The sequence below is a fragment of the Branchiostoma floridae genome, unplaced genomic scaffold (genome assembly GCF_000003815.2).
Source record: "Branchiostoma floridae strain S238N-H82 unplaced genomic scaffold, Bfl_VNyyK Sc7u5tJ_1560, whole genome shotgun sequence".
NCBI classification, from domain to species: Eukaryota; Metazoa; Chordata; class Leptocardii; order Amphioxiformes; family Branchiostomatidae; genus Branchiostoma; species Branchiostoma floridae.
The window spans coordinates 127,812-155,414 of record NW_023365758.1 but is presented as its reverse complement, the minus strand read 5'-3'; the positions used below and the strand labels follow the sequence as shown (position 1 = coordinate 155,414).

At 42.3% G+C, this 27,603-nt stretch overlaps 5 protein-coding genes across 5 annotated transcripts in view; all 5 read right to left on the bottom strand.

The window, feature by feature from the left end:
- Positions 1-27,603, bottom strand: part of LOC118408170 (zinc finger protein 160-like) — a 44,376-nt gene that overhangs the window by 16,424 nt on the left and 349 nt on the right. The gene's annotated exons all lie outside the window — the stretch shown is intronic.
- Positions 1,366-14,630, bottom strand: LOC118408168 (zinc finger protein 845-like). The gene is made up of 4 exons (XM_035808805.1): positions 14,485-14,630; positions 12,335-13,235; positions 4,765-4,883; positions 1,366-3,737 (listed from the first exon to the last, which is right to left on the bottom strand). Exons 2-4 carry the CDS (start codon positions 13,204-13,206, stop codon positions 2,761-2,763), a joined length of 1,968 nt encoding a protein of 655 aa, XP_035664698.1. The 5' UTR covers positions 13,207-13,235; positions 14,485-14,630; the 3' UTR covers positions 1,366-2,760.
- Positions 16,235-18,778, bottom strand: LOC118408167 (gastrula zinc finger protein XlCGF49.1-like). Its single transcript, XM_035808804.1, has 2 exons — positions 18,647-18,778; positions 16,235-16,746 (listed from the first exon to the last, which is right to left on the bottom strand). Exon 2 carries the CDS (start codon positions 16,742-16,744, stop codon positions 16,235-16,237), a length of 510 nt encoding a protein of 169 aa, XP_035664697.1. The 5' UTR covers positions 16,745-16,746; positions 18,647-18,778.
- LOC118408166 (zinc finger protein 260-like) lies at positions 19,628-23,927 on the bottom strand. Its single transcript, XM_035808803.1, has 4 exons — positions 23,812-23,927; positions 22,603-23,319; positions 21,767-21,781; positions 19,628-21,318 (listed from the first exon to the last, which is right to left on the bottom strand). The coding sequence occupies exons 2-4, from the start codon at positions 23,315-23,317 to the stop codon at positions 19,649-19,651; spliced, it is 2,400 nt and encodes a 799-aa protein (XP_035664696.1). The 5' UTR covers positions 23,318-23,319; positions 23,812-23,927; the 3' UTR covers positions 19,628-19,648.
- Positions 25,286-27,603, bottom strand: part of LOC118408212 (zinc finger protein 431-like) — a 2,657-nt gene continuing 339 nt past the window's right edge. The window contains exon 2 of the mRNA XM_035808855.1: positions 25,286-27,355. Within this exon, the coding sequence (XP_035664748.1) occupies positions 26,001-27,353 (1,353 nt within the window). The 5' untranslated portion in view covers positions 27,354-27,355 and the 3' untranslated portion in view covers positions 25,286-26,000. The remainder of the gene's footprint in view (positions 27,356-27,603) is intronic.

Sequence of the window (27,603 nt, the reverse complement as noted above, 5' to 3'; positions counted from 1 at the left end):
ACGCACACACACAATGCATAAAGATACACAACATGCATGCACACAGTCACACACATGCATGCACTCAAACACACATGCTAGTACACACACGCATTTACAAACGTGCAACAATTTAGGAAGACCCTGCCCCCAAGGCAAAATGCTTCAAAATTCAAAGAGTCATCAACCGTTGCATTTATTAACCTTGTCGATGCCATCATCGATGCCATCATCAAAGTCATCATCGAAGTGACGATGGACATCCAACAACAACATGCCTACAACTCATTTACGTCGTAATGCCCCCCTCGCCAGGCTTGATCTGACTTTTACTTGTTCTCGTAAAGAACCTTTGTTTCTAAAGTACAAAACAATTAGAAGACGAAGAGCGCACACGGGCAGTAAAAAAGGGTTTTACCTACCACTTTATAGGGTTGATTATATACTGATGCGTTGAAATGTCTGGACAATGGCCTCAAACTGAAGGCAAATGAACCTTACGTGATATTCCAACAAATCAAGATGGCGGAAAGGCATACTGACCCTTGTGCACCGTGAGGGTCAAAGGTCAAAGTTGACATACCTGATTACCCATAATGTTTTAACATGTCACAACGATGTAACTTTATTTCACTGCTTAATCAACGCTTTTAACGCTGTCTGTTTGTATGTTTGCTGGTTTAACAGCTCTAAAAGGAAATCCATGTAAACATATCAGCCTGATCGACCAAATAGTGCTTGTGACTTTTCACTTACGTAGGCATATCCCTGTGACGCTGTCGGTAACGCAAGGTCTACAAGGACTCCACTTATACTCCCATAATATACTATACAGGCTACTTGATTGACGTCATCTGCGCAATGTTGGATTCCAGCGAACCTCTGTTAACCTCGCGAAAATGCTACTGCTTAATTCAATTACCCGCCGGCATGGTCGTCGGTGTATTAAAATTATAATTAGTATGACGTCAGTCAATGAAAACCCCATATAAAGCCAATGTACCCTAAAAAGCAGTTACTCAAGCAGTGATTTTGGAAACGGTCAGACATTAAACGTTGCAGACACCATCCGATGTCTTATCGTCTGTGACACTGGGGAGATCTGTTGGAGATTCTAGCTATAAATTGATATGCAAATGAGATTTAGTTGGAGAACAGGTTTATCCTAACTATGAATGAACCCTCATAGATGACATGTATAAACAGCAAGGAAAGCAAAGTTGGGTTGAACGTACAGTTGGCTCTTTATTTTTGTGATGCAAATTATCAGAAGGCTATAATGATAAAAGTACGCTATAAATGATAGATAAAGAATATAATCTAGCAACGATTCGCTTAGAATGTAACAAAGAAATAAAGTAAAAAGCCAATGACATGGTGTTAAGTCGGCATTTGGATACCTATAAGCAAAGATTTATTGCAGAAATAACATACAGTTTGATATGTCAATGAAGGTTAGACAACAAGGTGATAAGATACGCAAAAAAGCAGTTACTTAAGCAACTGGACATGATTTTCCAAAATAAGTAAGTGTAAGCGCTTATTGGCATGCATACAATACAGAATGTTTCTATCATGTTAAAGCATACAGTATGCACAAGGTCTAGCTTATTAGATATTCATACAGCGGGCGTTCACTTCGACATTGGCCTGAACAAAAATGACGTGGTTTATCGCAAACCGAGGAGTACATCGACAATGATTTAGAACATAGTGGATACTGATTCTTTTTTTTTTTATTTCCTTAAGCTTTATTGAGAAAAAAGACCTTGACAATTACACATATTGTGATATCTACATGTATGGCTTCATGACTACATCTCTGACTACAGCAGATACGTAGCTATCAAACTTTGTACTTGGCTCTCGAAATTCCGGACGTTGTTACATTTACAATTAACATCTATTATCATAATACCGCCACGTTTACAACGATCTCTCTAGCCATACTGATTTGACAAATTGTTAGCGGATCATTTTCTCCAGTTACATGTTGCTGTTACATCTTGCCCTTGCCACTTCTTCTGTGTAATAGTAACTTTTTTGGTCTCTTTTGTCCTGAAATAGTGGATACTGATATACGGCTATTTAATAGTTATGCAACTATACGAAAGTTCCATCCCGGTGAATCCGCACTCATCACACATGTTGGGTTGGTGTATTCATAAACTACAACGTGTTTGACCATGTGTATTCATTAGATAATGCCGGAATTATCGCATTTGATTTGATAGTCTTCATCTGTATTTTGTAAATGATAGAACATGTAAATTCTGTGACCATTTGTATATCGAAGACGAGACACATGTTTTTACTAGATTGTACATTATATGAATACGAACGCCAATCCGTATACAATGCTATACGACTAGACAATAATTACAAGAAAGTGTCAAAACAAGACTTATTTAAGTACTTGATGTCATGCACGGACGATCATGCTATTGACGCAATATGTGAATATGTCTCCATGTGTTTCACAAAGAGAGAAGGACGTGTTAGATGCAGCCATTAGCGATTGTAACACATGGTGTCTTACTTCCCTTCCATTTTAGCTAGCCTAGTTTAAAAGCATTGTATAGTTCAGCCTAGTTTATAAAATCATTGTATTAGTTAAGTTTTTCCTCTGCATCCATAAGTCCACATGTGGTCATTTTGTGCATGTAGCCCTCGGGCATGAATATGCAATAAAGATTATCATTACTATCATTGTATTTTGTGCGTGTTCTGGATACGTAAGATTTTTCAACCGTCCTGTGTCTGCACTTGTCAAATGTATCGCTAAGAATCGTGTTCGGCCAAGTGTTTGGTTAAATAGCTTTTCTTTGTAGCAGCATAGTCGCACTGGTCACACTTATAGGGCTTCACGCCTGTATGTGTTCTCATGTGTACGGTTAAGGAAGACCTGCTAGCCGTCCTGTATCCGCACTCTCCACACATGTAGGGTTTTTCTCCTGTGTGTTTTATAGCCTTGTGTCGGTCCACATTGTCTTTATATGCAGCAGAATATTCGCACCGGTCACATTTATAAGGTTTTAAACCTGTATGTGATCTCATATGTCTGGACAGGTTAGACTTGGTAGTAGTCCTGTATCCACACTCTCCACACATGAAGGGTTTGTCGCCACTATGTGTTGTAATATGTTGAGATAAGGTAGACTTGCGAGCGGTTCTGTATCCGCACTCTCCACACATGTAGGGTTTGTCTCCAGTATGTGTAGCCATGTGACGGTCTAAGTTACCTTTCTGTGCAGCAGAAAAGTCGCACTGGTCACATTTATAAGGTTTCTCACCTGTATGTCTACTCATGTGCCGGGATAGGTGAGACCTGTCAGCCGTACTGTAGTCACATTCCCCACACATGTACGGCTTTTCGCTCGTACTTTTAGCCACGTGTCCATCTAAATCGTCTTTAAATCCAGCAGAACAGTCGAACTGGTCACATCTATTAGATTTCTTATCGGTATATTTTCTTGCGTGTCGTAACATGCCAGATTTTGAGGTTGTACTGAAGCCACATTCTGTACACGCGTAGAGTTTATCAACGGTACGTTTCACCGCAAGCCCGTCCGTCTGCTCTGTTCGACCCTGTGCGGGAGGATGGTCAGGTTTTACTCCGCACGTTTCCTCGCATGGAATGTCCTCTTCCTTGCTCTGCTGCCTTTTCGTGTCTAATTTCTCGCTGTTGCTTGCCTCGTCGCCAGGGTGTACAGTTGGCTGGTCGTCCATACCAACCTCACTGCCCCTCTTGTTCATTGCTGGAAGCAACAATAAAGAGAAATACTATGAATCATCCGAAATTGAAGAATAGGAAACATTCCCATTATATCCATATTCCCCTCATCTCCCCATTTGTGGATAACAGTATAGTAAATATAAGTGTATCCCATATCACCGGAGGTCTCAGCCCGTTCATTTGTATGGGTTTCGCAAGTAAACTGTTAGAAATGAACTCAAAATTAATATCACTCACTCACTCACTCATCCTCTTGTACATGGTGCGTTTAACCGACTTGATGACGTCAAAAGAACTTAATTCATGAATATTACTATACTGGGAAATCCTATTACACGGTTGCTGTCCAAATTTCTGCCATACTGGTCGCAAATGTCTGGCGTGCAGCATCGCATAAATTTGCAGACACGCAAACACACACACACAGTGGCTGCCACACACACACACACACACACACACATACATACACCAACACACACGACACACGCACACACACAACACATTTACATAGCTGCATCCAACCACCCACCCACCCACGTAGCTACACACATAAACACAACACATAGAAGCACACACACACGCACACACATACACACACACACACACACACATACATACGTAGACCAACACACCCGACACACACACACGCACACACACAACACATATAATACATAGCTGCATCTACCCACCCACGTACACACATAAACACAACACATAGAACGTTTAGAAGCACACACACACACACGTGTAACACACAACGACACAAGGGAAATCGCCATAAACAATTGACGAAGACCCGTATCCACGACCCCAAAACGCGATGAATACAAAAATTATAAAACCGCGACATTGCCGCGGCATTGTCATTCGTTGTCGATAACCACAGCTAGTTTACACAAAAAGGCACATAACAATGGGTACTAATGCCCCCCTCCCCCTCTCAAATCGATTACTAGTACTATTTTCCTAGTACACAAACCGCTGTTTCTGAAGTTCTTAACACTGAAGTAACAGACCCAGGGTACAAAGGCAGTTCACACATGCCTTACCTACCCGATGACGGCGTTGCTTGATCCCTGAGGTGTTGAATTGACGTGAAAATGGCGACAAAGAATCGTGCTGCCCCGACAAATCAAAATGGCGGTCACGCTCATCTGTGCAGGTCGAAGGTCAAAGTTGATATACCTGCTTACACCACACTGCCAACAAAGTGTCTGTGAGTTGGTTAAGTGGAGTTGACCTTATTGTAAGTTCCTATACCATTCACGAAAAAAGCTGGTATTTTCTGAAAACAACAATTTGTCTACGATGTATTCTTTGGTAAGACAAATTATCGGGTCGTGACGTCACACAGTAAGGACTCCCAAGTGTGCTAGCTAGGATGGATAGGATTATATAAAAGTCCGAATGAATTATTTGATTTAATAACTGCCAATTTATGTTGTGGACCTTTGCTATTTTGTGCACATAGATGGTATGTATGCGCGGGTATTTGGAACGACTTTGTAACTTATGGATAGTTGTTCTGCTGCTTTCCCGTCTCTAATTTCTCACTACTGCTTGTCTCGCCGCCAGGGTGTACAGTTGACAGTCCGTCCATAGCATCCACGAATCATGGTCCAAGTTCCACGAATCATGGTCCAAGTTCCACGAATCATGGTCCAAGTTCCACGAATCATGGTCCAAGTCCTCATAAAGAGGATTAATCCCGATCTGGATTACTCCTATGGGATTTATGTTGATCCGGATAACACCAATGGGAGATAAACCAGATCCGGATTACTCCTAGTGGGGAATAATCCTGAGAGAAGGGGCTGCACGAGCAACCTCCATGGAGGAGCTCTACAGAGCTGACCTCCATGGAGGTTGCTCGTTCAGCCCTCCAGCTCCACCGTGCGAGCTCTATGCGCTATGAATACAAACACTTGGTTCTCGTCACCTTCATGGAATTTTTAGTACGACATGGAGGAGGTTCTCTCGTAGACGACAAACAACCGGACGGAACTAGCAGCTGTACGCAAAACATGGTACACGGGCTATGAATGTTTTTTTATTCACGTCACCCAAAACAAATTGGTCTTATCGCTCTATACAGTAACAGAGGGCTGTTTGAGTAGCGCTCTACGGGTTATGACTGTAAACACTTGGTTCGCGAAACCCAAAACAAATCGGTCTTAGGGCTCCATTCAGAGATACTGTAAACAACAAACACACGGAGCCGATAGCTGATCGAGCAACTCCACGGGCTATATAAATGTAAACACTTGGTTCACGTCACCATCAACAAATCGGTGTTTAGGGCTCCATACAGAGATATTGTAAACAACAAACACACGGAGCCGATAACTGATCGAGCAACTCCACGGGCTATATGAATGTAAACGCTTGGTTCACGTCACCATCAACAAATCGGTGTTTAGGGCTCCATACAGAGATACTGTAAACAACAAACACGCGGAGCCGAAAGCTGTTTGAGCAGCTCCACGGGCTATATGAATGTAAACACTTGGTTCATGTCACCATCAACAAATCGGGTTCAGGGCTCTATACAGGGATACTGTAAACAACAAACACACGGAGCCGATAGCTGTTTGAGCAGCTCCACGGGCTAAATGAATGTAAACACTTGGTTCACGTCACCATCAACAAATCGGTGTTTATAGGGCTCTATATAGGGATACTGTAAACAACAAACACACGGAGCCGATAACTGATCGAGCAACTCCACGGGCTATATGAATGTAAACACTTGGTTCACGTCACCATCAACAAATCGGTGTTTAGGGCTCTATTCAGGGATACTGTAAACAACAAACACACGGAGCCGATAGCTGTTTGAGCAGCTCCACGGGCTATATGAATGTAAACACTTGGTTCACGTCACCCAAAACAAGTCCACCCATCCTTGTCGGATACGGGCAATGAGGTAAAACTTCCTTGGAACGAGGTTTGCAACAGGTCTAAATATTTCTTTTATGCAACCAAGGACCACATGTTGTTTTTGCAAAGTGGGCAACAGAACGCCCCCCCCCCCCCGACACACGCGCGCGCGCGCGCAATGCACACAAAAACTAGTAATAATTGTTAATTTTTTGTATGGTTTGATCAAGGAGCTTAAAAAATCCTTGGTTTCATACAAAGGTTGAAAGAACAAAAAACAACCCGCTTATTGAATGAAGCAAGCGGTGCATTGTTTATATGTCGGCTCTCGCCAGGAAAGCTGAAAGTTCGCACCTCCGTGCTAATCCGAAATCGTCTCAAAGCGCGCCCTTGCCACACCAGAACACTGACGCCAGAAGCAGCTGGCTGAGTTCTGGCCTATGGCGTAGTCTCCAAACAGAGGTCCGTGGGGAAAATCGTGACCATTTACTTTGATTCATATTTTTTTTGAAGGTCGAAAAAAATTAGGACAGGAAAATGTCGCGATTTTCCCACCAACCTCTGCTTGGAGAGAAGGTCATGTACATGTAGTCCGGTATAGGAATAAAGTCAAAGTACCAAGTGTAGAAATACGAGGGGCGAGTAAGAACAGAAAGAAACAAACATGCCGACATCGGGGATCGAATACGGGCGGGTCGGCGGATTGCAAATCATGACCGCTATCGCTGTCGCCACAACAGGTCTAGAGCTCGTGGACAAGGACGGTAGGCGGTACCTGAACACCACTGTTACACTATCTATAAATTCTAAAGGTTTGATATCCAGCCCTCCTTGGGTACGAGCAAGGAGGTTAGAAAACTTCCTTGGCACGAGGTTTGCAACAACAGACATCATGTTGGGTACTCAGTTTACTTCTTGCAAACTGGAGCTTTCAGATGAACACCCCATCCAAGCGTGTATTTGCCTGTTTCGGCTATTCCACTTAGATGTACCAACTGCAGGGGTTTATACAGACATTATTACATTGCAGATGTCCATGTTACGATATTATCTTTGCTTTATCTATTTTTCCAATCTTTTTATTTCTCCACAGTCTCTTTATTGTCGGTGTACGTAGAAATAAAAGTGAAAAACAACAATTACGTGTTGTTTGTGAGTTGGCTCCCCCCCCCCCTTTGACAGAATGGCATCATCCCCAGTGAAAGTTACCCGGGTGGTCTACACTTTGTTTGGCATACCGTCTGTGAGCGTTATCTCGTTTTCATTCACACAGTTGGAACTTGTTGGTCAATATGAAATCGACAAAATATGCACCGCTAGTTTCTTTCCTTGCGAGAGCGAAAAACAATTCACCGATTGCTTCATTCAATGAAAGGGTTGTTTTGATTTGCCATGAAAGAGAAAAATCATTGTTACAGTCGTGTTTGTGAGTGTGGTGGGAAGGGGGTGGTTTGAGAAATATGATTTCTTGAAGGTGAAGCATACATGATGTACCATGTCTGTCGTTACAGGGGTGTATTCAGGACATATTTGCGGAATTCATACGAGCTCTAAAGGTTCGTATGGATTCCGTACAACTCATATGAATTAAGTCAGATTTGTGTGTTTCTTTGATCGCCAATCAGATCAGGCCTAAGGTTAATAGACTTAATAAGTACCAAACTCAGACGAAGGAGTGTAGTGATCACAAAAGGTGTCCTTTGCCTGAATTGTGAAGAGCTTACAAACTTGTGTTCAATATTAAAACCTTTGAGATTAATATTGATTCAATACTAGTAGTCAAAGATAGTTTGCGAAAACTGTACTTTGACATTATAGTACTCTTCCCAAGGACCTTATATCATTTTTGCTCTACCAGACTACATGACCCACTCTCCAATCTACCATGTACAGGTTAGTAGAGTCTTCAACATTGTGAACATCTCATATGCCGTTAGGACCAGCGGGGAAATTTTACTCGACCAACATCTGCTTGGAAAGTTATACGACGATAAGCCAGCTGCTTCCGGCGTCAGTGTCATGGCGTGGTAAGGGCGATTTCGGATTAGCACGGAGGTGCGAACTTCGGGCTTTCCTGGCGAGAGCCAACAAACCGCTTCATTCAATTAATGGGTTGTTTTTACCAATGTCTGATAGAACGTCCTTGTTTTTACGGAATTCATACGAGCTCTACTAGTCGCAAATTTAGTGTGCATTTCGCAAAGCTCATTTGAATTCAAATCCGTGTGTTTTTTGGTAATGAATCGTATAAGATAACTATAAATTCGTACTTTTACGAAAGCCGTTATATTCTTATAAAAGCAGGCACCCCTTCTTTAGAGATCTCCTCATAACAGGTCAAAATATATCTTTATGAAGCCATATGTGTAGTTTTTTTCGTATTGAACCAAAAATGTTAATCTCCAAGCAGATTTCTCCGGTGGCATTAAAAAAGTAACAGAAGCTGGGGAAGGAATTAGCCAGCAAAGGAGTATAATTTGCCAAAGATGTCTACAAACTTGTTACAGGGCTGAGCCTGAAGTAAACCAAAACAGAATTAGCATAAAGGTGCGAAGTTTCTGCATTCTTTACAATGGCAAACAAGTATCAGTATTCTCTCAGCAGAGGTTGGGTCACCACGTGAAGGGAGCGAACCGATAAATTCCGACTACTAGTACTTTTCCCAACTCACTATTCTGTGACCAAAAATCCGCTTGAAGAAAAAAATATTCACTTTCTTGGGTAATTCACGTGAACCAAATCTTTACATATATAGCCCGTAGAGCTGCTCAAACAGCCCTCCGTTTACCGTATAGAGCCCTAAGACCGATTTGTTTGGGTGACTTGAATCAAATTTTTACATTCAAAGCCCGTGGAGCGCTGCTTGGACAGACCTCTGACCGATTTGTTTTGGGTGACGTGAACCAAGTGTTTGCATTCAAAGCCCGTGGAGCGCTGCTTGGACAGAGCTCTGACCGATTTGTTTTGGGTGACGTGAAACAAATGTTTACATTCAAAGCCCGTAGAGGGCTGCTTGGCCAGACCTCTGACCGATTTGTTTTGGGTGACGTGAACCAAGTGTTTGCATTCAAAGCCCGTGGAGCGCTGCTTGGACAGAGCTCTGACCGATTTGTTTTGGGTGACGTGAACCAAATGTTTACATTCATAGCCCATGGAGCTGCTCAAACAGCTATCGGCTCTGTGTGTTTGTTGTTTACAATATCCCTGTAAAGAGCCCTAAACACCGATTTGTTGATGGTGACGTGAACCAAGTGTTTACATTCATATAGCCCGTGGAGCTGCTCAAACAGCTTTCGGCTCCGTGTGTTTGTTGTTTCCAGTATCCCTGTATAGAGCCCTAAACACCGATTTGTTGATGGTGACGTGAACCAAGTGTTTACATTCATATAGCCCGTGGAGCTGCTCAAACAGCTTTCGGCTCCGTGTGTTTGTTATTTACAATATCTCTGTATGGAGCCCTAAACACCGATTTGTTGATGGTGACGTGAACCAAGTGTTTACATTCATATAGCCCGTGGAGTTGCCCGATCAGTTATCGGCTCCGTGTGTTTGTTGTTTACAGTATCTCTGTATGGAGCCCTAAACACCGATTTGTTGATGATGACGTGAACCAAGTGTTTACATTCATATAGCCCGTGGAGCTGCTCAAACAGCTTTCGGCTCCGTGTGTTTGTTGTTTACAATATCTCTGTATGGAGCCCTAAACACCGATTTGTTGATGGTGACGTGAACCAAGTGTTTACATTTATATAGCCCGTGGAGTTGCTCGATCAGCTATCGGCTCCGTGTGTTTGTTGTTTACAGTATCTCTGAATGGAGCCCTAAGACCGATTTGTTTTGGGTTTCGCGAACCAAGTGTTTACAGTCATAACCCGTAGAGCGCTACTCAAACAGCCCTTTGTTACTGTATAGAGCGCTAAGACCAATTTGTTTTGGGTGACGTGAATCAAAAAACATTCATAGCCCGTGTACCATGTTTTGCGTACAGCTGCTAGTTCCGTCCGGTTGTTTGTCGTCTACGAGAGAACCTCCTCCATGTCGTACTAAAAATTCCATGAAGGTGACGAGAACCAAGTGTTTGTATTCATAGCGCATAGAGCTCGCACGGTGGAGCTGGAGGGCTGCACGAGCAACCTCCATGGAGGTCAGCTCTGTAGAGCTCCTCCATGGAGGTTGCTCGTGCAGCCCCTATTGAATCCTGATCTGGCTAACTTGCAAATCCCTATTCACTAATCCTGATCTAATCCTGGTACGATCGTTCAGAATCCGACTACTTAGAGGGGGATTAATCCGGATCCCTCGAATCCACCTCCTGACTGGGTGAATCCCGATTTGCGAATCCATGTATGAACGGGGCCCAAGACCAAAAGAAAACAAATAGATTTACCCCGAGTACTTGCTGACAACTAAACTTCCAGTAAATCTCTATCCAGTATCCACCACTGTCTTCCTTATTTTTAAGTTGGAATATTTAGTTTATTATATGTCAATCCATACTACAGTATGGATTGCAATATATTGTTTTTGTCGTACTTCTTTACGCCGATCTGCTATGAAATCAAACGGATGCAGAGATTATGTATTAATTGAACTAAGTAGCATCCTCCAAACTCATCTACATCTACATCTACAAGGTGTGACCCCGCGAGGAGCTGAGGCTCCTGGGTTAGGGCGGACAGGCCGCCTGCCTGGCACGGAAGTGCTCAACGTCGGGAGCACTTACAACCGTGCCAGGCAGGGCATTCCACTTGGGAATTGTTCGTGGGAAAAAGGAGTGTTTGTTAATGTCAGTGCGTGCGAATATGTGTTGATATTTGTAGCCATGACTACCCCGGGTGCGCCCTTGGGCAGGCTTCAGAATATTGCTGGCGTCTCGTCTCAGAACTACAAAGACTAGGAATGGATACAATATGGTGAAGGCTCGATTAGTCGGTCGGAAAAGGCCCAATGGGACTTATTTGAAAGTAATATATCCCAAAAAGCTCAGGAACTGGATATGATTTTGGAAACGGTCAGTCGTTTCAGACAGCCGTCCGCGTTAGTGACACTGACAAAGAAGAATACATTCATTGATGTAAGAATGTGATATCTGAATAAAACCATAATGACTACATTCAACTTCTACTCACATCGTTTATTTCATTTTTCCACATGTAGATCACCCTAGTAATATAATCATAATCGCATTTGTGGTTTGAGTCTTAACCTATAGTATTTTCACGTGCTTTAATACAGGCCAGACCTGTCAATTGTCCCGTATCGGCAACTTTCAACTGTGTTTAACCAGGTGTTGATTTAAATAGCTTTTCCGTCTGGCAGACTAGTTGCACTGGTCACATTTGTAGCCGGCTTCACACCTGTATGTGTTGCCATGTGTCGCAGCTTTATAGTCTCTAGTTGTGACTAAATATGAGTTCCATACCCGTGACTAAACATACGTCTATGTGTAAGTCTAAATTTCTTTTCCATGAAGCAGAATATTGGCACTAATCACATTTGTGTGTTGAGTCTTCACCTGTCCTTTTTTCATGTACAGTCTGGAAAGTTAAGATGTGTATCTGCGACTCTCAACTGTATCCATATGAAGTGAGTTTGACCAAGTGTTTCTTGATGATACCTTTTGTCCGTAGCAGAATAGTCGCAATTGTCACATTTGTAGGGTTTCTCACTAGTTTTATCATATGTCGGGATAGATGAAACCTGCGAGCAGTCCTGTATCCACACTCACCACACACGTACTAGTAGGGTTTTTCTCCTGTGTGTGTAGCCATATGTCGGTCTACATCGCTCTTCTTTGCAGCAGAATAGTCGCACTGGTCACATTTATAAGGTTTCACGCCTGTATGTGTTCTCATATGTCTGGTTAAGGAAGACCTACCAGTAGTCTTGTATCCGCACTCTCCACACATGTAGGGTTTTTCGCCGGTGTGTTTAGCCATGTGTCGATCCAAATCAGATTTCCGTGCAGAGGAATAGTCGCAATGGTCACATTTATAGGGTTTCTCACCTGTATGCGTTGTCATATGTCTGGATAGTTTAGATTTGTGGACAGTCCTGTATCCGCACTCTCCACACATGAAGGGTTTGTTGCCGGTGTGTTGAGCCATGTGTCCGTCTAAATTGCATTTCTGTGCGGCAGAAAAGTTGCACTGGTCACATTTATAAGGTCTCACGCCTGTATGTGTTCTCATGTGCACGGTTAGGGCAGACCTGTCAGCCGCCCTGTATCCGCACTCTCCACACTTGTAGGGTTTTTCGCTGGTGTGTTTAGCGATGTGTTTGTCTAAATTACATTTTTGTGCAGTAGAATGTCCACACTGATCACAATTATAAGGTTTTGCGCCAGTGTGCTTCCTCATATGTCGAGATAGTTTAACATTTGAGGCTGCCCTATAGTCATATTCCGTACACTCGAAGCGTTTGTTCTTAGTACGTTTCACCACAAGCCTGTCCGTCTGCTCTGTTGGGTCCTGTGCGGGAGGATGGTCAGATTCTACACCACACTGTTCCTCGCATGGAATGTCCTCTTCCTTGTTCTGCTGCCTTCCCGTGTCTAATTTCTCGCTGCTGCTTGCCTCGTCCCCAGGGTGTACAACTGGCAGATCGTCCATAGCAACCTCGCTGCTTCTCTCGCCGATTTCTGAAAAGAACAATAAATCGTCCACAATTGGATCTTCATGCATGGATTGGAAGATGAAAAAACATTCCTATGCTATCTATACCCGCCTTGTTGGATTGTTGTTCACGCTCATGTACAAACGTATAACAAATTGACTAACAATTTAGCAAGACCCCGCCCCGATGGCAAAATGCTTCAGAATCGTTTAATTCAAAGAATCATCGAACCGTTGCATTGATAAAACTACAACTCATTTACGTCGTAATACCCCCCTCCCCATACTGGTTTGATCTGACTTCTACTAACGTAAGGTTACCAGTTTACGTGCAGGACCAGTTTACGGTCACTTATTGGTGGATGCAGACTTCGAGGTCAATTGTAAAAAAGAAAATTCTCTTGAGTTGGAAAGAAGTACATTTATATCATCTATGTGTCTTGCCTTATTTATCCTATAACTTTGCATCCAGCAAATCACGTCTGAAAAGTCCGACAACAATTTACATTTACGCTTGAGTGCGCACAACACTATTACAGATGACCCGGTTCTGATCGTAATTCTAGACGGCTATTTTCGTCCCCTCTTTAAAATCCAACAAACTCTTTATGAATTGAAACATCACCTCAAACCAAACCTGGGGAGGGCACGGTGTGAGCAAGCCACATGTATACTGAACGCATTTCAAGGCCAGCTCCTATCTATACAGGTGATAACAACATCCAAATGCGTTGCCATTATTATGAGTAGCATTGTGCAAGTTGTCGAACAGCATGGCGCTCTGAGTGGCGTTCTGTTGGGGCAAAGATGACTTACCGATAACGTTTAGCGGCGATGCAAAGTGGCGGCATGGCCATATGTAAACAATTTATCCATTGTGTTATCTCAGTGAACTACGTGGGGGACTTTTAAGGGAAATGATCAGATATATGTGCTTTAGAAAAATAACCTCATGGAGAAACACCCAACTGACCGTAAATTGGTCACCCTGGAAGGATTCTTGGCTGCAGACTTGTTTATTAAAGACGCTCGTACGGCGAGAAATCCTCAGAAGAAATATGATGCCACACAGAGCTTGACGCAGACCGACTTTGATGTCTTCCAATTAAGGACAGCTTTTCACTTCCCGACCTGCGCGCTTTCCATAAAACGGCATTATTAACAAATCGACCGTAAACTGGTAACCTTACGTTAGTTCTAGTAACCTTTGTTTCTAAAGTCCAAAAGAATTAGAAGACGAAGAGTGGACGGGCAGTAGAGAAAGATCTTACCTACCGGTTTATGGGGTTGAATAACTGTTGATGTGCTGAATTGTCTTGAAAACAGCCTCAAACTGGAGGCAAAGGACCTTGCGTGATCGTCCGACAAATCAAGATGGCGGACAGGCAAACTGACCCTTGTGCACCATGAGGGTCGAAGGTCAAAGTTGATATACCTGATTACCCATAATGTTCTAACCTATGTAAACCCTTTCAATTCTATTTGTTTGTTAAACTTTGCCGGTTTTACACCTCTAAAGGAAATCCATGTGAACATAGTAGAGTAGAGTAGAGTAGAGTACTATATTTTCGGTGTAGCGGCCTTGAAAAAGGTGTCTTCTAACAAGAAACACCTGTTCCGCCATGCGTTCCACTGTATTTGGAAAATAATATGACTTATAATATAATTGACTTATAATATAAATGAATAAAAATCTTATAGAATAAACAAATAAATACATAATTAGTATTTTCTTTCAAAGAGTGTTTTGGACTTTGCAATTATTTAGGCATATCCCAGTCGTGCAAGTGCTAACGCAAGGTCCACAACGACTCGACTTATGTATACTATAAAGTTATGTACGCTATAAAGCAGTTACTCAAGCAACTGGATATGATTTTGAAAAAGGTCAGACGTTTCAGACACCATTCCATGTCTTTCGTCAGTGACACTGCAGAGATCTCTTGGAGAACAATTATTTTATTCTAGCGATGATATGATATGCAAAAGTGATTTAGTTGAATAACAGGATGCTTTCTCGTTACATTTGATCTGGATAAACATCACGGAAAGCAAAGTTGGGTTGAACGAACTTTATCATTGTGATGTAAATTATCAGAAGGCTATAATGATAAAAGTAACAACCCTTCGCTTAGAATGTAACAAAGAAATAAAGTAGAAAGTCAAAGACATGGTGTTAAATCGACGTTTGGATACCTATAAGCTAGGATTTTCAGTCAGTAATATCCGTATCAATTCTTTATTACAGAAATAACATACAGTTTAATACGTCAATGAAGGTTAGACAACCAGGTGATAAGATACGCCAAAAAGCAGTTACTCAAGCAACTGGATATGATTTCCAAAATAAGTAAGTGTAACTGCTTATTGGCATGCATATAATACAGAATGTTTCTATCATGTTAAAGCATACAATATGTACAAGGTCTAGCGTACAACGGGCGTTAATAACGTCATTGGTCTGAACAAAAAGGAAGTGGTTTATCGCAAAACTAGGAGTATATCGACAATGATTTAGAACATAGTGGGTACTGATATACGGCTTTTTAGCTATGCAACTACGTATACGAAAGTTCCATCCCGGTGAATCCGCACTCATCACACATGTAGGATTGGTGTATTCATAAACTACAGCGTATTTGACCATGTGTATTTATTAGCTACATTTCTGTGAAACAGAAATGCCGGACTTATCGCATTTGATTTGATAGTGTTCATCTGTATTTTGTGCGTGTTCTGGATACGTAAGATTTTTCAACCACCCTGTGTCTGCACTTGTCAAATGTATCGCTAAGAAGCGTGTTCCGCCAAGTGCTTGGTTAAATAGATTTTCTTTGTAGCAGAATAGTCGCACTGGTCACATTTATAAGGCTTCACACCTGTATGTGTTCTCATATGTACGGTTAAGGAAGACCTGGCAGCCGTCCTGTATCCGCACTCACCACACATGAAGGGTTTTTCTCCTGTGTGTTTAGCCATGTGTCGGTCTAAAGTGCATTTCGTCCTAGCAGAAAATGTGCACTGGTCACACGTGTAAGGTTTCAAACCTGTGTGTTTTCTCATATGTGTGGATACACTTGTAGGGTTTCATACCTGTATGTGTTTTCATATGTACGGATAGTCTAGACCTGTCAGCCGTCCTGTATCCGCACTCTTGACACAGGTAGGGTTTTTCTCCGGTGTGTTTAACCATGTGTTGGTCTAAATTTCCTTTCTGTGCAGCAGAATAGTCGCACTGGTCGCATTTATAGGGTTTCTCGCCGGTATGTTTTCTTGTGTGTATCAATAGCTTGGACCTAAAGGCTGCCCTATAGTCACATTCCGAACACGAAAACCGTTTATCCACAGTACGTTTCGCCGCAGACCTGTCCGACTGCTTGGTAGGAACTTGTACATGATTGTCAGAGTTTACCCCGCACGTTTCCTCTTTGTTTTGCTGCCTTCCCTTGTCTAATGTCTTACTGCTGTTAGCCTCGTCCTCAGGGTGAACAGTCGACAGATGGTCCATAGTGACCTCACCGCTTCTGTCGCCCATTTCTGAAAAGAACAATAAATCCTCAAAAATTGGAATTTCATGCATGGAAGATTAAAAAAAAACATTCCCGTGCTATCTTTACCCGCCTTGTTGTCCTGGAACAGGAATATATTTCCTCTATTCTCTACTCTCATATGGAATACAATACACGCACACACAACGGAACACACATGCACAAATACACGCTGTATCCACAAAGAAATGCACGCACATATATACACATACATACGTACACACACACGGACACAAACACGCACACATACACACACACACGGACACACACATACCACACATACACACGTGAAACAAATTAGCAAGAGACCTCCTTCATCCCCAGACAACTTAGCAAGACACCCCCAGGACAAATTATTACCTTTGCCAGAATGGCTAAGGTTATGTTTTAGGCTTGTGGGTCTGTGTGTCTGTCTGTGTGTGTGTTAACAGCATAACTCGAGAAGCCTTGGATGGATCCCGATGATATTTGGTAGGTGGATAGGGGTCGGGAAAACGAAGGTCAAGTTCGATAATGGGCCCCCTAGCGGCTTGCTAAGGTACTGCAGCAGAACCTCAATTTTTGATATCTCGTGTTCTGGACATGCTGTGGTTATGATTTTTGAGTGGTAGGTAGCCCTTGGGGCAGAGAGTAAGTACTTTAAGTTTGGACCCCCTAGCGGCTTGTTTGGAACTGCAGTCGCCGATTTCCTTTCAAACTTTGGACGAGAATAACTCGAGAACGTGTTGATGGATCGTCACGATTTTTGGTTTGTAGATAGCCCAAGTAACAATGTACATTATGAAATACTACATATGCAAATCAGTATCTTATTTGCATAATTAATGAGGAAAGTTTATAAATCCACTGCATTTCATGATAGGCCTTTCAAACTTGTCACATATATAGATGAGAAAGAGAGAGATATCAATGCATATTAATTATGCAAATGATGACCTCATTTGCATAATTAATGAGAAAATATAAACGTGTTGACGGATCGTCATGATTTTTGGTATGTAGATAGCCAAAGGGAAGACTTACATGATGGGATTCTAATTATGCAAATCGACAGCTAATTTGCATAATTAATGAGGGAAGTTTGTAAATCCACTGCATTCCTTTATAGGAATTTCAAACTTGTCACACTTGTAGCTGAGAAAGAAATATCTATACATATTAATTATGCAGATGATGATCTCATTTGCATAATTAATGGCAAAATATGAACATGTTGACGGATCGTCATGATTTTTGGTATGTAGATATCCTAAGTACAATCTTACATAATGAGATATCAATTATATAAATAAACAGCTAATTTGCATAATTAATGCGGAAAGTTGATAAATCCACTGCATTCCGTGATAGGACTTTCAAACTTGACACATATGGAACTGAGAAAGATGGCAGAGAGTAAGAGGTGTATGTTTGGGTCCGGTAAGGTCTTTTCTTGAACTGCAGGAGCCGGTTTAGTTTCCTACTTTGAAAGAGAATAAGTCAAGAAGGGATGAAAGGATCATCATGATTTTTGGTATGCTGATAGCTGAAGTGATGCTTGATACAATTTAATATCATTATGTAAATAGGGATCTAATTTGTATAAGCAATGGCGAAATGTTATGAACCAACTCCGGGCATATGAAATAAAATGTTATGAGTAACACATTTATGTCTCAGACATCATTCTACATAACAAACCTGCTTTATTTGGCAAAGGTATGTGTTCGTGGAACTCTAGTTCAGAATTGTTTAATCCAAGGAGTGGCATGATTTGTTAGTCATTGTCTACATGACTAAATCTCACCCCCCCATCTCCCCTTAGAAACCGATCAATGGCTTCCAGAAAGAAACATTTGACAAGAGAATTAGCAGTCGTAGAGTGGACAAAATGTTAACAGATGTCCTACCTTCCGGTTGATGGTGTTGAATAATTGCTAATGTGTATATTATTGTCTTGAAAACGGCCAAACTGGAAGCAAAGGAATAGTGCGCGGGACACGCCGACAAATCAAAATGGTGGATTGGCAAACTGACCCAGTGATGTAGAGGTGAAGGGTTAAAGTTTATATACCCGATTACCCCATATTGTCAACCAATAATAACGACGTAACTTAATTCTCTGCGAATACAACGCATTCAAACCTGCTCTTGACTTGGCAGTTGAACCTATGATAGCCTTCCAATTAGGAAAGCGACCAATTAAACGATGGTTGTCCGTCAAATATTTGCATAATTATGTTTTTATTTTGCTTCTCTTAAGGGACTATGGGATCAGTCGACGCTACTCTAAATCGCTTCATCTTTCAGTGCATAACACTTGTTATAATTGTGTTATATCGATATTTAGCTAGTTAAGCTACTATTTTCAGCTACTATACTATATGCATCAATTCGTCATTGCAGCAGTGATATATCAATGGATATAGAATACACGTGTCTCCGTAAGCTTGTTAAGCTAATATATATCATTTTAGCTGCTGATGTGAACATTATATAATACATGTATTTCCATCAGATAGTGGCGTACGCTATCTCAGTATGCTCAAAACAGCAGCTAGATTAATAGATATGAACAGGCGGCGTGAGACTTAAACGGGAAGGAACCGGCAAAACTGAAATTCCAGATCACTATGATTTAAAATTGGATGCACGTCTAAGCGGCGTTAGCCTCTCTAGCTGCGACTAAATATAAGGTTTGTATCGGTAAACTCACAGTCCACAAACATGTAGATTTTTATCTTTTATTTTATTTTCATCATTGCAGGTGCAGTGCATGCGCAGGTATACATATCTTTCCTATGAAGCAGAAAGATAGCTCTGATCACAGTTGGGTTTTGAGTCTTTACCTATATTATTTTTAAACGTTAGACCTGCCGACCGTCCTGTGTACACACTTGCAAACTGTGTCCCTAAGGCGTGTGTTTGTCCAGGTGTTTCTTTAGATGCCTTTTGTCTGTAACAGAATAGTCGCACTCGTCACATTTGTAACGTTTCTCGCCTGTATGTGTTGCCATATGCCGGGACAGGTGGCACCTTTGAGCAGTTCTGTACCCGCACTCTCCACACATGAAGGGTTTTTCTCCGGTGTGTGTAGCCATGTGCTGGTCTAAACCGCTTTTCTTTTTAGCAGAAAAGTCGCACTGGTCACACTTGTAAGGTTTCACACCTGTATGTGTTCTCATATGTACGGTTAGGTTAGACCTGTGAGCCGTCCTGTATCCACACTCAACACACACGAAACGTTTTTCTCTGGTGTGTTTAGCCATGTGTGAGTCTAAATTTGCTTTCTTTGTAGCAGAATAGTCACACTGATCGCACTTGTAAGGTTTGTCACCTGTGTGTGATCTCATATGTACGGTTAAGGAATATCTGGCAGCCGTTCGGAATCCGCATTCTCCACACATGAAGGGTTTTTCTCCGGTGTGTTTAGTCATGTGTTGGTCTAACTCGCCTTTTGCCACAGCAGAAAACGTGCACTGGTCACACTTAAAAAGTTTTACACCTGTATGTCTTCTCATATGTACAGTTAAGGCGTCCTTGTAAGCCGTTCTATATCCACACTGTCCACACATAAATGGCTTTTCTCCGGTGTGTTTAGTCATGTGTCGGTCTAAAGTACATTTCTGTGCAGCAGAATAGTCGCACTGGCCACATTTGTAGGGCTTCTCGCCTGTATGTTTTCTTGTGTGTCTTAACAGTTTAGCCTTTGCGGCAGTCCTAAAGTCACGTCTGTCCACAGTCCTTTTGTCTGTAACAGAATAGTCGTACTGGTCACATTTGTAGCTTTTCTCGCCTGTATGTGTTGTCATATGCCGGGATAGGTGACACCTTTGAGCAGTTCTGTACCCGCACTCTCCACACATGAAGGGTTTTTCTCCGGTGTGTTTAGCCTTGTGTTTGTCTAAACCGCTTTTCCCTGTAGCAGAATAGTCACACTGGTCACACTTGTAAGGTTTCACACCTGTATGTGTTCTCATATGTACGGTTAGGTTAGACCTGACAGCCGTCCTGTATCCGCACTCCCCACACATGTAGGGTTTTTCTCCGGTGTGTGTAGCCTTGTGTGAGTTTAAATCTCCTTTCTGTGCAGCAGAATAGTTGCACTGATCGCACTTGTAAGGTTTCTCACCTGTGTGTGATCTCATATGTACGGTTAAGGAATACCTGGCAGCCGTTCGGAATCCGCACTCCCCACACATGTAGGGCTTTTCGCCGGTGTGTTTAGTCAGGTGTCGGTCTAAAGTACATTTCTGTGCAGCAGAATAGTCGCACTGGCCACATTTATAGGGCTTCTCGCCTGTATGTTTTCTTGTGTGTCTTACTAGTTTAGCCTTCGAGGCAGTGCTATAGTCACGACTGTCCACAGTGCGTTTCACCGCAAGCCTGTCCGTCTGCTTTGTTAGGCCCTGTGCTGGAGGATGGTCGACAGATTCTACTCCGCCTGTTTCCTCGCGTGGAATGTCCTTTTCCTTGTTGTGCTGCCTTCCCGTGTCTAATTTATCGATGCTGCTTGTCTTGTCCCCATGATGAACAGTCGACAGATTGTCCAAAGCGACCTCACCGCTTTTCTTGTCCATTTCTGAAAAGAACAATAAAACCTCCAAAATTGGAACTTCATGGAAGATTTAAAAAAAAAAATTCACATGCTATCTTTATCTGCCGTTTACTGGAACAGTAACATATCTACTCTACTCTATTTACATGGAATACAACAAGGAGTGGTCTGTAAAAAATAGATCACACACACACACACACACACATGCACAAATACGTTATATATACACAAAGTGACACAGAATAATGCACAAATACACATACATACACACACACACACACACACACACACACACACACACACACACTGTGACACACACACACGTGAAGCAAACTAGAACGAGACCTCCTACGCCCCCAGGTAAATATATCAACTGTGCCATTATAACAGTTAGTCATATTTTCATCATACTAGTAATTTATTGATGGCCAAAACTAACAACACAGCCCCCCTCCCCTTATCGATCACTGACCGTCCAGAAGAAAACCTTTGTTTGTAAAGTACAAATTAGTAGACGAAGAGTAGATAGACAGTCAACAAATGTCTTACCTTCCATTTTATGGTGCTAATTAGTTGGTAATGTGTCGAATTGCTTGGAAACGGCCAAACTAGGAACAACGGAATCTTGTACGTGATACTACGTCAAATCAAAATGGCGGACAGGCAAGTTGACCTTTCAGATCTCCGGAGGTCAAAGGTTAAACGTATACCTGATTACCCCATAATATTCAATCTATAATCAATCTAGAATATCTTTACTCTGCTAATATAACATGATACAACGCTTTCAAAATTGTTCAGGACTTGTCTTTATTTCTTTGTTTATTTTACACCTCTAAAGGAAATTTAAGTAAACTTATCACTTGATTGAGATTTTTTATTACAACATATAAGTACAAATAGACAACACTTGGAATATGGCAATGTCATCTGGGGTCCACACTACAAGACGGGCAAGTATACGTAAGACTTGGAAAAGGTACAGAGAAGGGCCACAAATATGATCCCTACTCTCAGAGAACTACCTTACAGTTGCAGAGTTCAGAGACTCAAACTTTGATTCTTGGAATAACGGCGGTAGAGAGGGGGCATGATCCAGCTGTTCAAAATCATGAAAGGTTTAACAGGATCCCGGTCCGCAGTTTCTTCACCCCTGTTGAATAGACAGTAACAAGAGCGCACAAACTCAAGCTACAGGTCCACCTGGCAAGAACGACTAGAGGAAGAGGAAAACAAACCTCCTCGGTCAAACTAACTGCACGGGGTTAGTAATAATTCTACTATCATTAACTTGCAAACTATGTCCCTAAGAAGTGTGTTTGTCCAGGTGCTTCTTTAGACGCCTTTTGTCTATAGAAGAATAGTCGCACTGGTCACACTTGTAGGGCTTCTCGCCTGTATGTTTTCTCATATGCCGGGATAGGTTAGACTTGCGATCAGTTCTGTATCCGCACTCACCACACATGAAGGGCTTCTCTCCGGTGTGTCTAGCCCTGTGGTCGTCTAAATGGCCTTTCTGTGCAGCAGAATAGTCACACAGGTCGCATTTATAGGGTTTCACACCTGTATGTGATCTCATATGAACGGATAAGTAAGACCTGTTAGCAGTCCTGTATCCACACTGTCCACACATAAATGGCTTTTCTCCGGTGTGCTTAGTAAGGTGAAGGCCTAAAGTACCTTTCTGTGCAGCAGAATAGTCGCACTGTTCACATTTATAAGGTTTCTCACCAGTATGTGTTCTGGTGTGCTTTACTAGGTTAGCCTTTGAGGCAGTCCTATAGTCACACTCCGTACACACAAAGCGTTTATCGACAGCACGTTTCACCACAAGCCTGTCCGTCTGCTTTGCTTTAACTTGTGCAGGGTTGTCAGACTTTACCCCGCACGTTTCCTCGCATGGAATGTCCTCTTCTCTGTTCAGCTGCCTTCCCGTGTCTAACTTCTCGATGCTGCTTGTCTCGTCCCCAGGGTGAACAGTTGACAGATCGTCCATAGCGACCTCACCGCATCTCTCGTCCATTTCTGAAAAGTACAATAAATCCTCCAAAATTAGAACTTCATACCTGCATACCTTCATGGAATATAAAACACATTCCCATGCTACATTTTCCGTCCATGTACTGGAACAGTAACATATCTACGCTACTCTATCCGTATGGAATACAACAAGGTGTAGTCTATATCCTAGATCTGACAAACGCATACACACACATGTGCACACCTGTACATACATATATAATGACACACAGAAATGCACCAAAACACACACACACACACACACACACACACACACACACACACACGCACACACACACGTGAAACAAATTAGCAAGAGACTTCCTACGCCCCCAGGCAAATGCAAGTGTGCCATTTTCATCTGTTAGTCATTATCGACGGCGATAAGTCATAGCCCCCCTCCCCCTCGATCACTGACTTCCAGAAAGAAACCTTTGTTCGTAAAGTACAAGAAAATTAGCATCCGAAGAGTAGATAGACAGTTAACAAATGTCTTACCTTCTATTCTAGTTGGTAATGTGTGGAATCGTCTTGAAAACGGCCAAACTAGAAACAACGGAATCTTGTCCGTGATACGACATCAAATCAAAATGGCGGACAGGCAAGCTGACCTTTCAGCTCTCCGGAGGTCGAAGGTCAAACGTATACCTCATTACCCCATAATATTCAATCTAGAATCAACATAGAATACCTTAACCCTGCTATAAATATAGAATACAGCACGGTGTATTCCATATCACCCGAGGTACAAGCCCGACCGCGGGTCGGATCGCCCGACGGCCGAGGGTGATCCGACCCGCGGGAGGGCTGGGACCGAGGGTGATGCGGAATACACCGTGTTGTATTTTATTTATGTCATGCCCACCTGAGAAAACCCATGTTTTGATGCGAAATGCGCCAGAAGTTGAACAAATTTGATGCCCTCGAACAAAAAGTGCTGCAACAGCAATGTTCCAACGTCCGAATCGAATTGCCAACCGTGCCGCACACGGCTCGCTCGAAATGGTTCGATTTACTCGAAGAAAGCCTGTGTGATACGCCTTTCGAACGTGTGCGATACAGAAGTTATGGCCCGGTCCGGAACACCCGTATCGAACGTTTTCGCGTCACAGGTATGACATAAAACATAATACAACGCTTTCAAAAATTGTCATGGGCTTGTCTTTATGTGTATTTGTTTGTTTATTTTACACCTCTAAAGGAAATACGTAAACTTATCACATTTTTTATTGCAACATATAAGTACAAATAGACCACGCTTGGAATATGGTAATGTCATCTGGGCTCCACACTACAAGACGAGCAAGCAAGACTTGGAAAAGGCACAGAGAAGGGCCACAAATATGATCCCTACGCTCAGAGTACTACCTTACAGTTCCAGTTCTACCCATTGTACCTGAACTGAAATATGTGCCCAATGTACGTGAACTGAAACATGTATCTACCCATTGTACTTGAACTGAAACATAAACTTGAACTGTAAATAAAGGTGTTAAAACCCTTACAGTTCCAAACTTCAGAGACTCAAACTTCCATCCTTGGAATACAGGCTGCAGATGATCCAGGTGTTCAAAATCATGAAAGGTCCAGACAGGATCCCATTCTTCAGTGTCTTCACCCCTGTTGAACTGTAACTATGGGTGCGTACCTAAACTCATATTCAGGTTCAGGTCCGGATTTAAAAGTCCGGACCTGAACCCATACTTGCGTATTATGTGCGCTAGAAAGTTTTCTTTTTTGAGGGGGAGGGGGGATGGTGCATATAAAATTGCATGTTAGCATGAACTGAAATGCAATGACCAATGTGAAAAATACATGCAACTTATATACAGCCAGTATAAACACAAAATGTTTTTGGCTTTTTCCAATGCAAATTTCACTGTCTATGGAAGGTTTTAGATGGTTTAGAAAAAGAAAAGGGATATAAGTGACAGATAGCTTTTTGCAAGTCCGGACATTTAGTTTTTTTTTGGACTTGGACCTAAACATTTTTATGTCCAATTCCAAGTCCGGGCTTTAGGTACGCACCACTAACTGTAACTAGAGGGCACAGTCTTAAGCTGCAGGTACCACTGGCAAGGACTAGGGTAAGAAGTCAAACGGCACGAGGTATGTTAAACCAACGGTTAGGAATACTTCTACTGTCATTAATAATACATGAAATAGAATGTAATTTGACAGCGTTTGATATAATGCAAGACTACACTGTGTTATATCGATATTTGGTAGAAGTATTTTCTGATAGCGGCGTACACTATCTAAGTATGTTCAAAACAGCAGCTAGATGAATAAATATGTACAGCAGGCGTGAGAACTAAACGGATAGGAAGCGGCAAAACTGTGATTCCAGATCACTATGATTTAAAATTTTATGCACGTTGACAGACGATGTCAGTCTTTATAGTATTGCGTCTAAATATGAATTCCGTCTCGGTGAACCCGCAGTCCACAAATCTGTACTTTATTTCTATTTTTCACCATATACACATCTTTGCTATGAAGCAGAATAGTCACTCTAACCACATTTGTGTTTTGATTCTTCGCCTATCGTTTTTAATGTTAGACTTGCCGACCGTCCTGTATACACTTGTAAGTTGTGTCCCTAAGAAATGTGTTTCTTTAAATACCTTTTATCTGTGACAGAATAGTCGCATTGGTCACATCTGTATGTGCTCTCATATCTACGGTTAATATCGATCTACTGCTAGCCGTTCTGTATCCGCGGTCCCCACACATAAAGGTCTTTCTCCTGTATGTTTAGTCCTGTGTCGGTCTAAATTTCCTTTCTTTGCAGTAGAATAGTCGCACTGGTCACACTTGTAAGGTTTCGCACCTGTATGTGTTCTCATATGTACGGTTAAGGAGGACCTGCTAGCCATCCTGTATCCGCACTCGTCACACATGTAGGGTTTTTCACCGGTGTGTTTAGCCTTGTGTCGTTTCAAATCAGGTTTCCGTCCAGTAGAATAGTGGCACTGGTCACACTTGTAAGGTTTCGCACCTGTATGTGTTTTCATATGTACGGTTAGGTTACATCTGTGAGCCGTCCTGTATCCGCACTCATCGCACATGTAAGGTTTTTCTCCGGTGTGTTTAGCCATGTGTGAGTCTAAATCGCCTTTCTTTGGAGCAGAATAGTTGCACTGGTCACACTTGTAAGGTTTTTCACCTGTGTGCGATCTCATATGTACGGTTAAGGAAAACCTGGCACTCGTCCTGAATCCACATTCACCACACATGTAGGGCTTTTCTCCGGTGTGTCTAGGCATGTGGCGGTCTAAACTGGATTTCTCTGCAGCAGAATAGTCGCACTGGTCACATTTATAGGGTTTCTCGCCTGTATGTTTTTTAATGTGTGTAGCTAAGGAAGACTTGAAAGCCGTCCTGAACCCGCACTCCCCACACTTGAAGGGTTTTTCTCCGGCGTGTTGAGTCATGTGACGGTCTAAAGTTCCTTTCTGTGCAATTGGATAGGGTCTGTCCTTGTCCAATCCGGTGTGTCGAACCATGTGTTGGTCTAAGTTGCTTTTCTGTGCAGCAGAATAGTCGCACTGGTCACACTTGTAAGGTTTCTCACCTGTATGTTTTCTCATATGTATGGTTAAGTAAGACACGTCAGTCGTCCTGTATCCGCACTCCCCACACATGAGAGGCTTGTCTCCTGTGTGTTTAGTCATGTGTTTCGTTAAAGTACTTTTACATGCAGCAGCATAGTCACACTGGTCACATTTAAAGGGTTTCTCACCAGTATGTTTTCTTTTGTGTATTGACAGTTCAGCTTTTTTGGCTGCCCTGTAGTCACATTTCGTACACACAAAGCGTTTGTCCACCGTACGTTTCACCAGAAGAGTGTCCCCTTGCTTTGTATGGCCCTGTGTGGGGTGGTGATCAGATTCTACACCGCACGTTTCCTCCCATGGAATGTCCCCTTCCTTGTTCTGCTGCCTTCCCGTGTCTAATTTCTCGCTGCTGCTGGTTTCGTCTCTAGTATGAACAGCTTGGTGATCGTCCATAGCAACCCCGCTGTTTGTTTTGTCCATTTCTAAACACAACAATGATGAATGGTGAAAAAAAAAGTCCCCCTACTACACACTCAGTATTCCTTATCGTAGTTGTGGAAACACACACAAACTGGTCCCTTGCTCTGAATCATCGCTGTAAGTTTCACACAATTATTTCAAATACAGAACACACAAAGCGTTTGTTCACAGTACGTTTGACCAAACCAAACCAAACCTATAATTCCACACATGTATTCAAATACTCTTCAAAAACATGAGACGTTTGTGT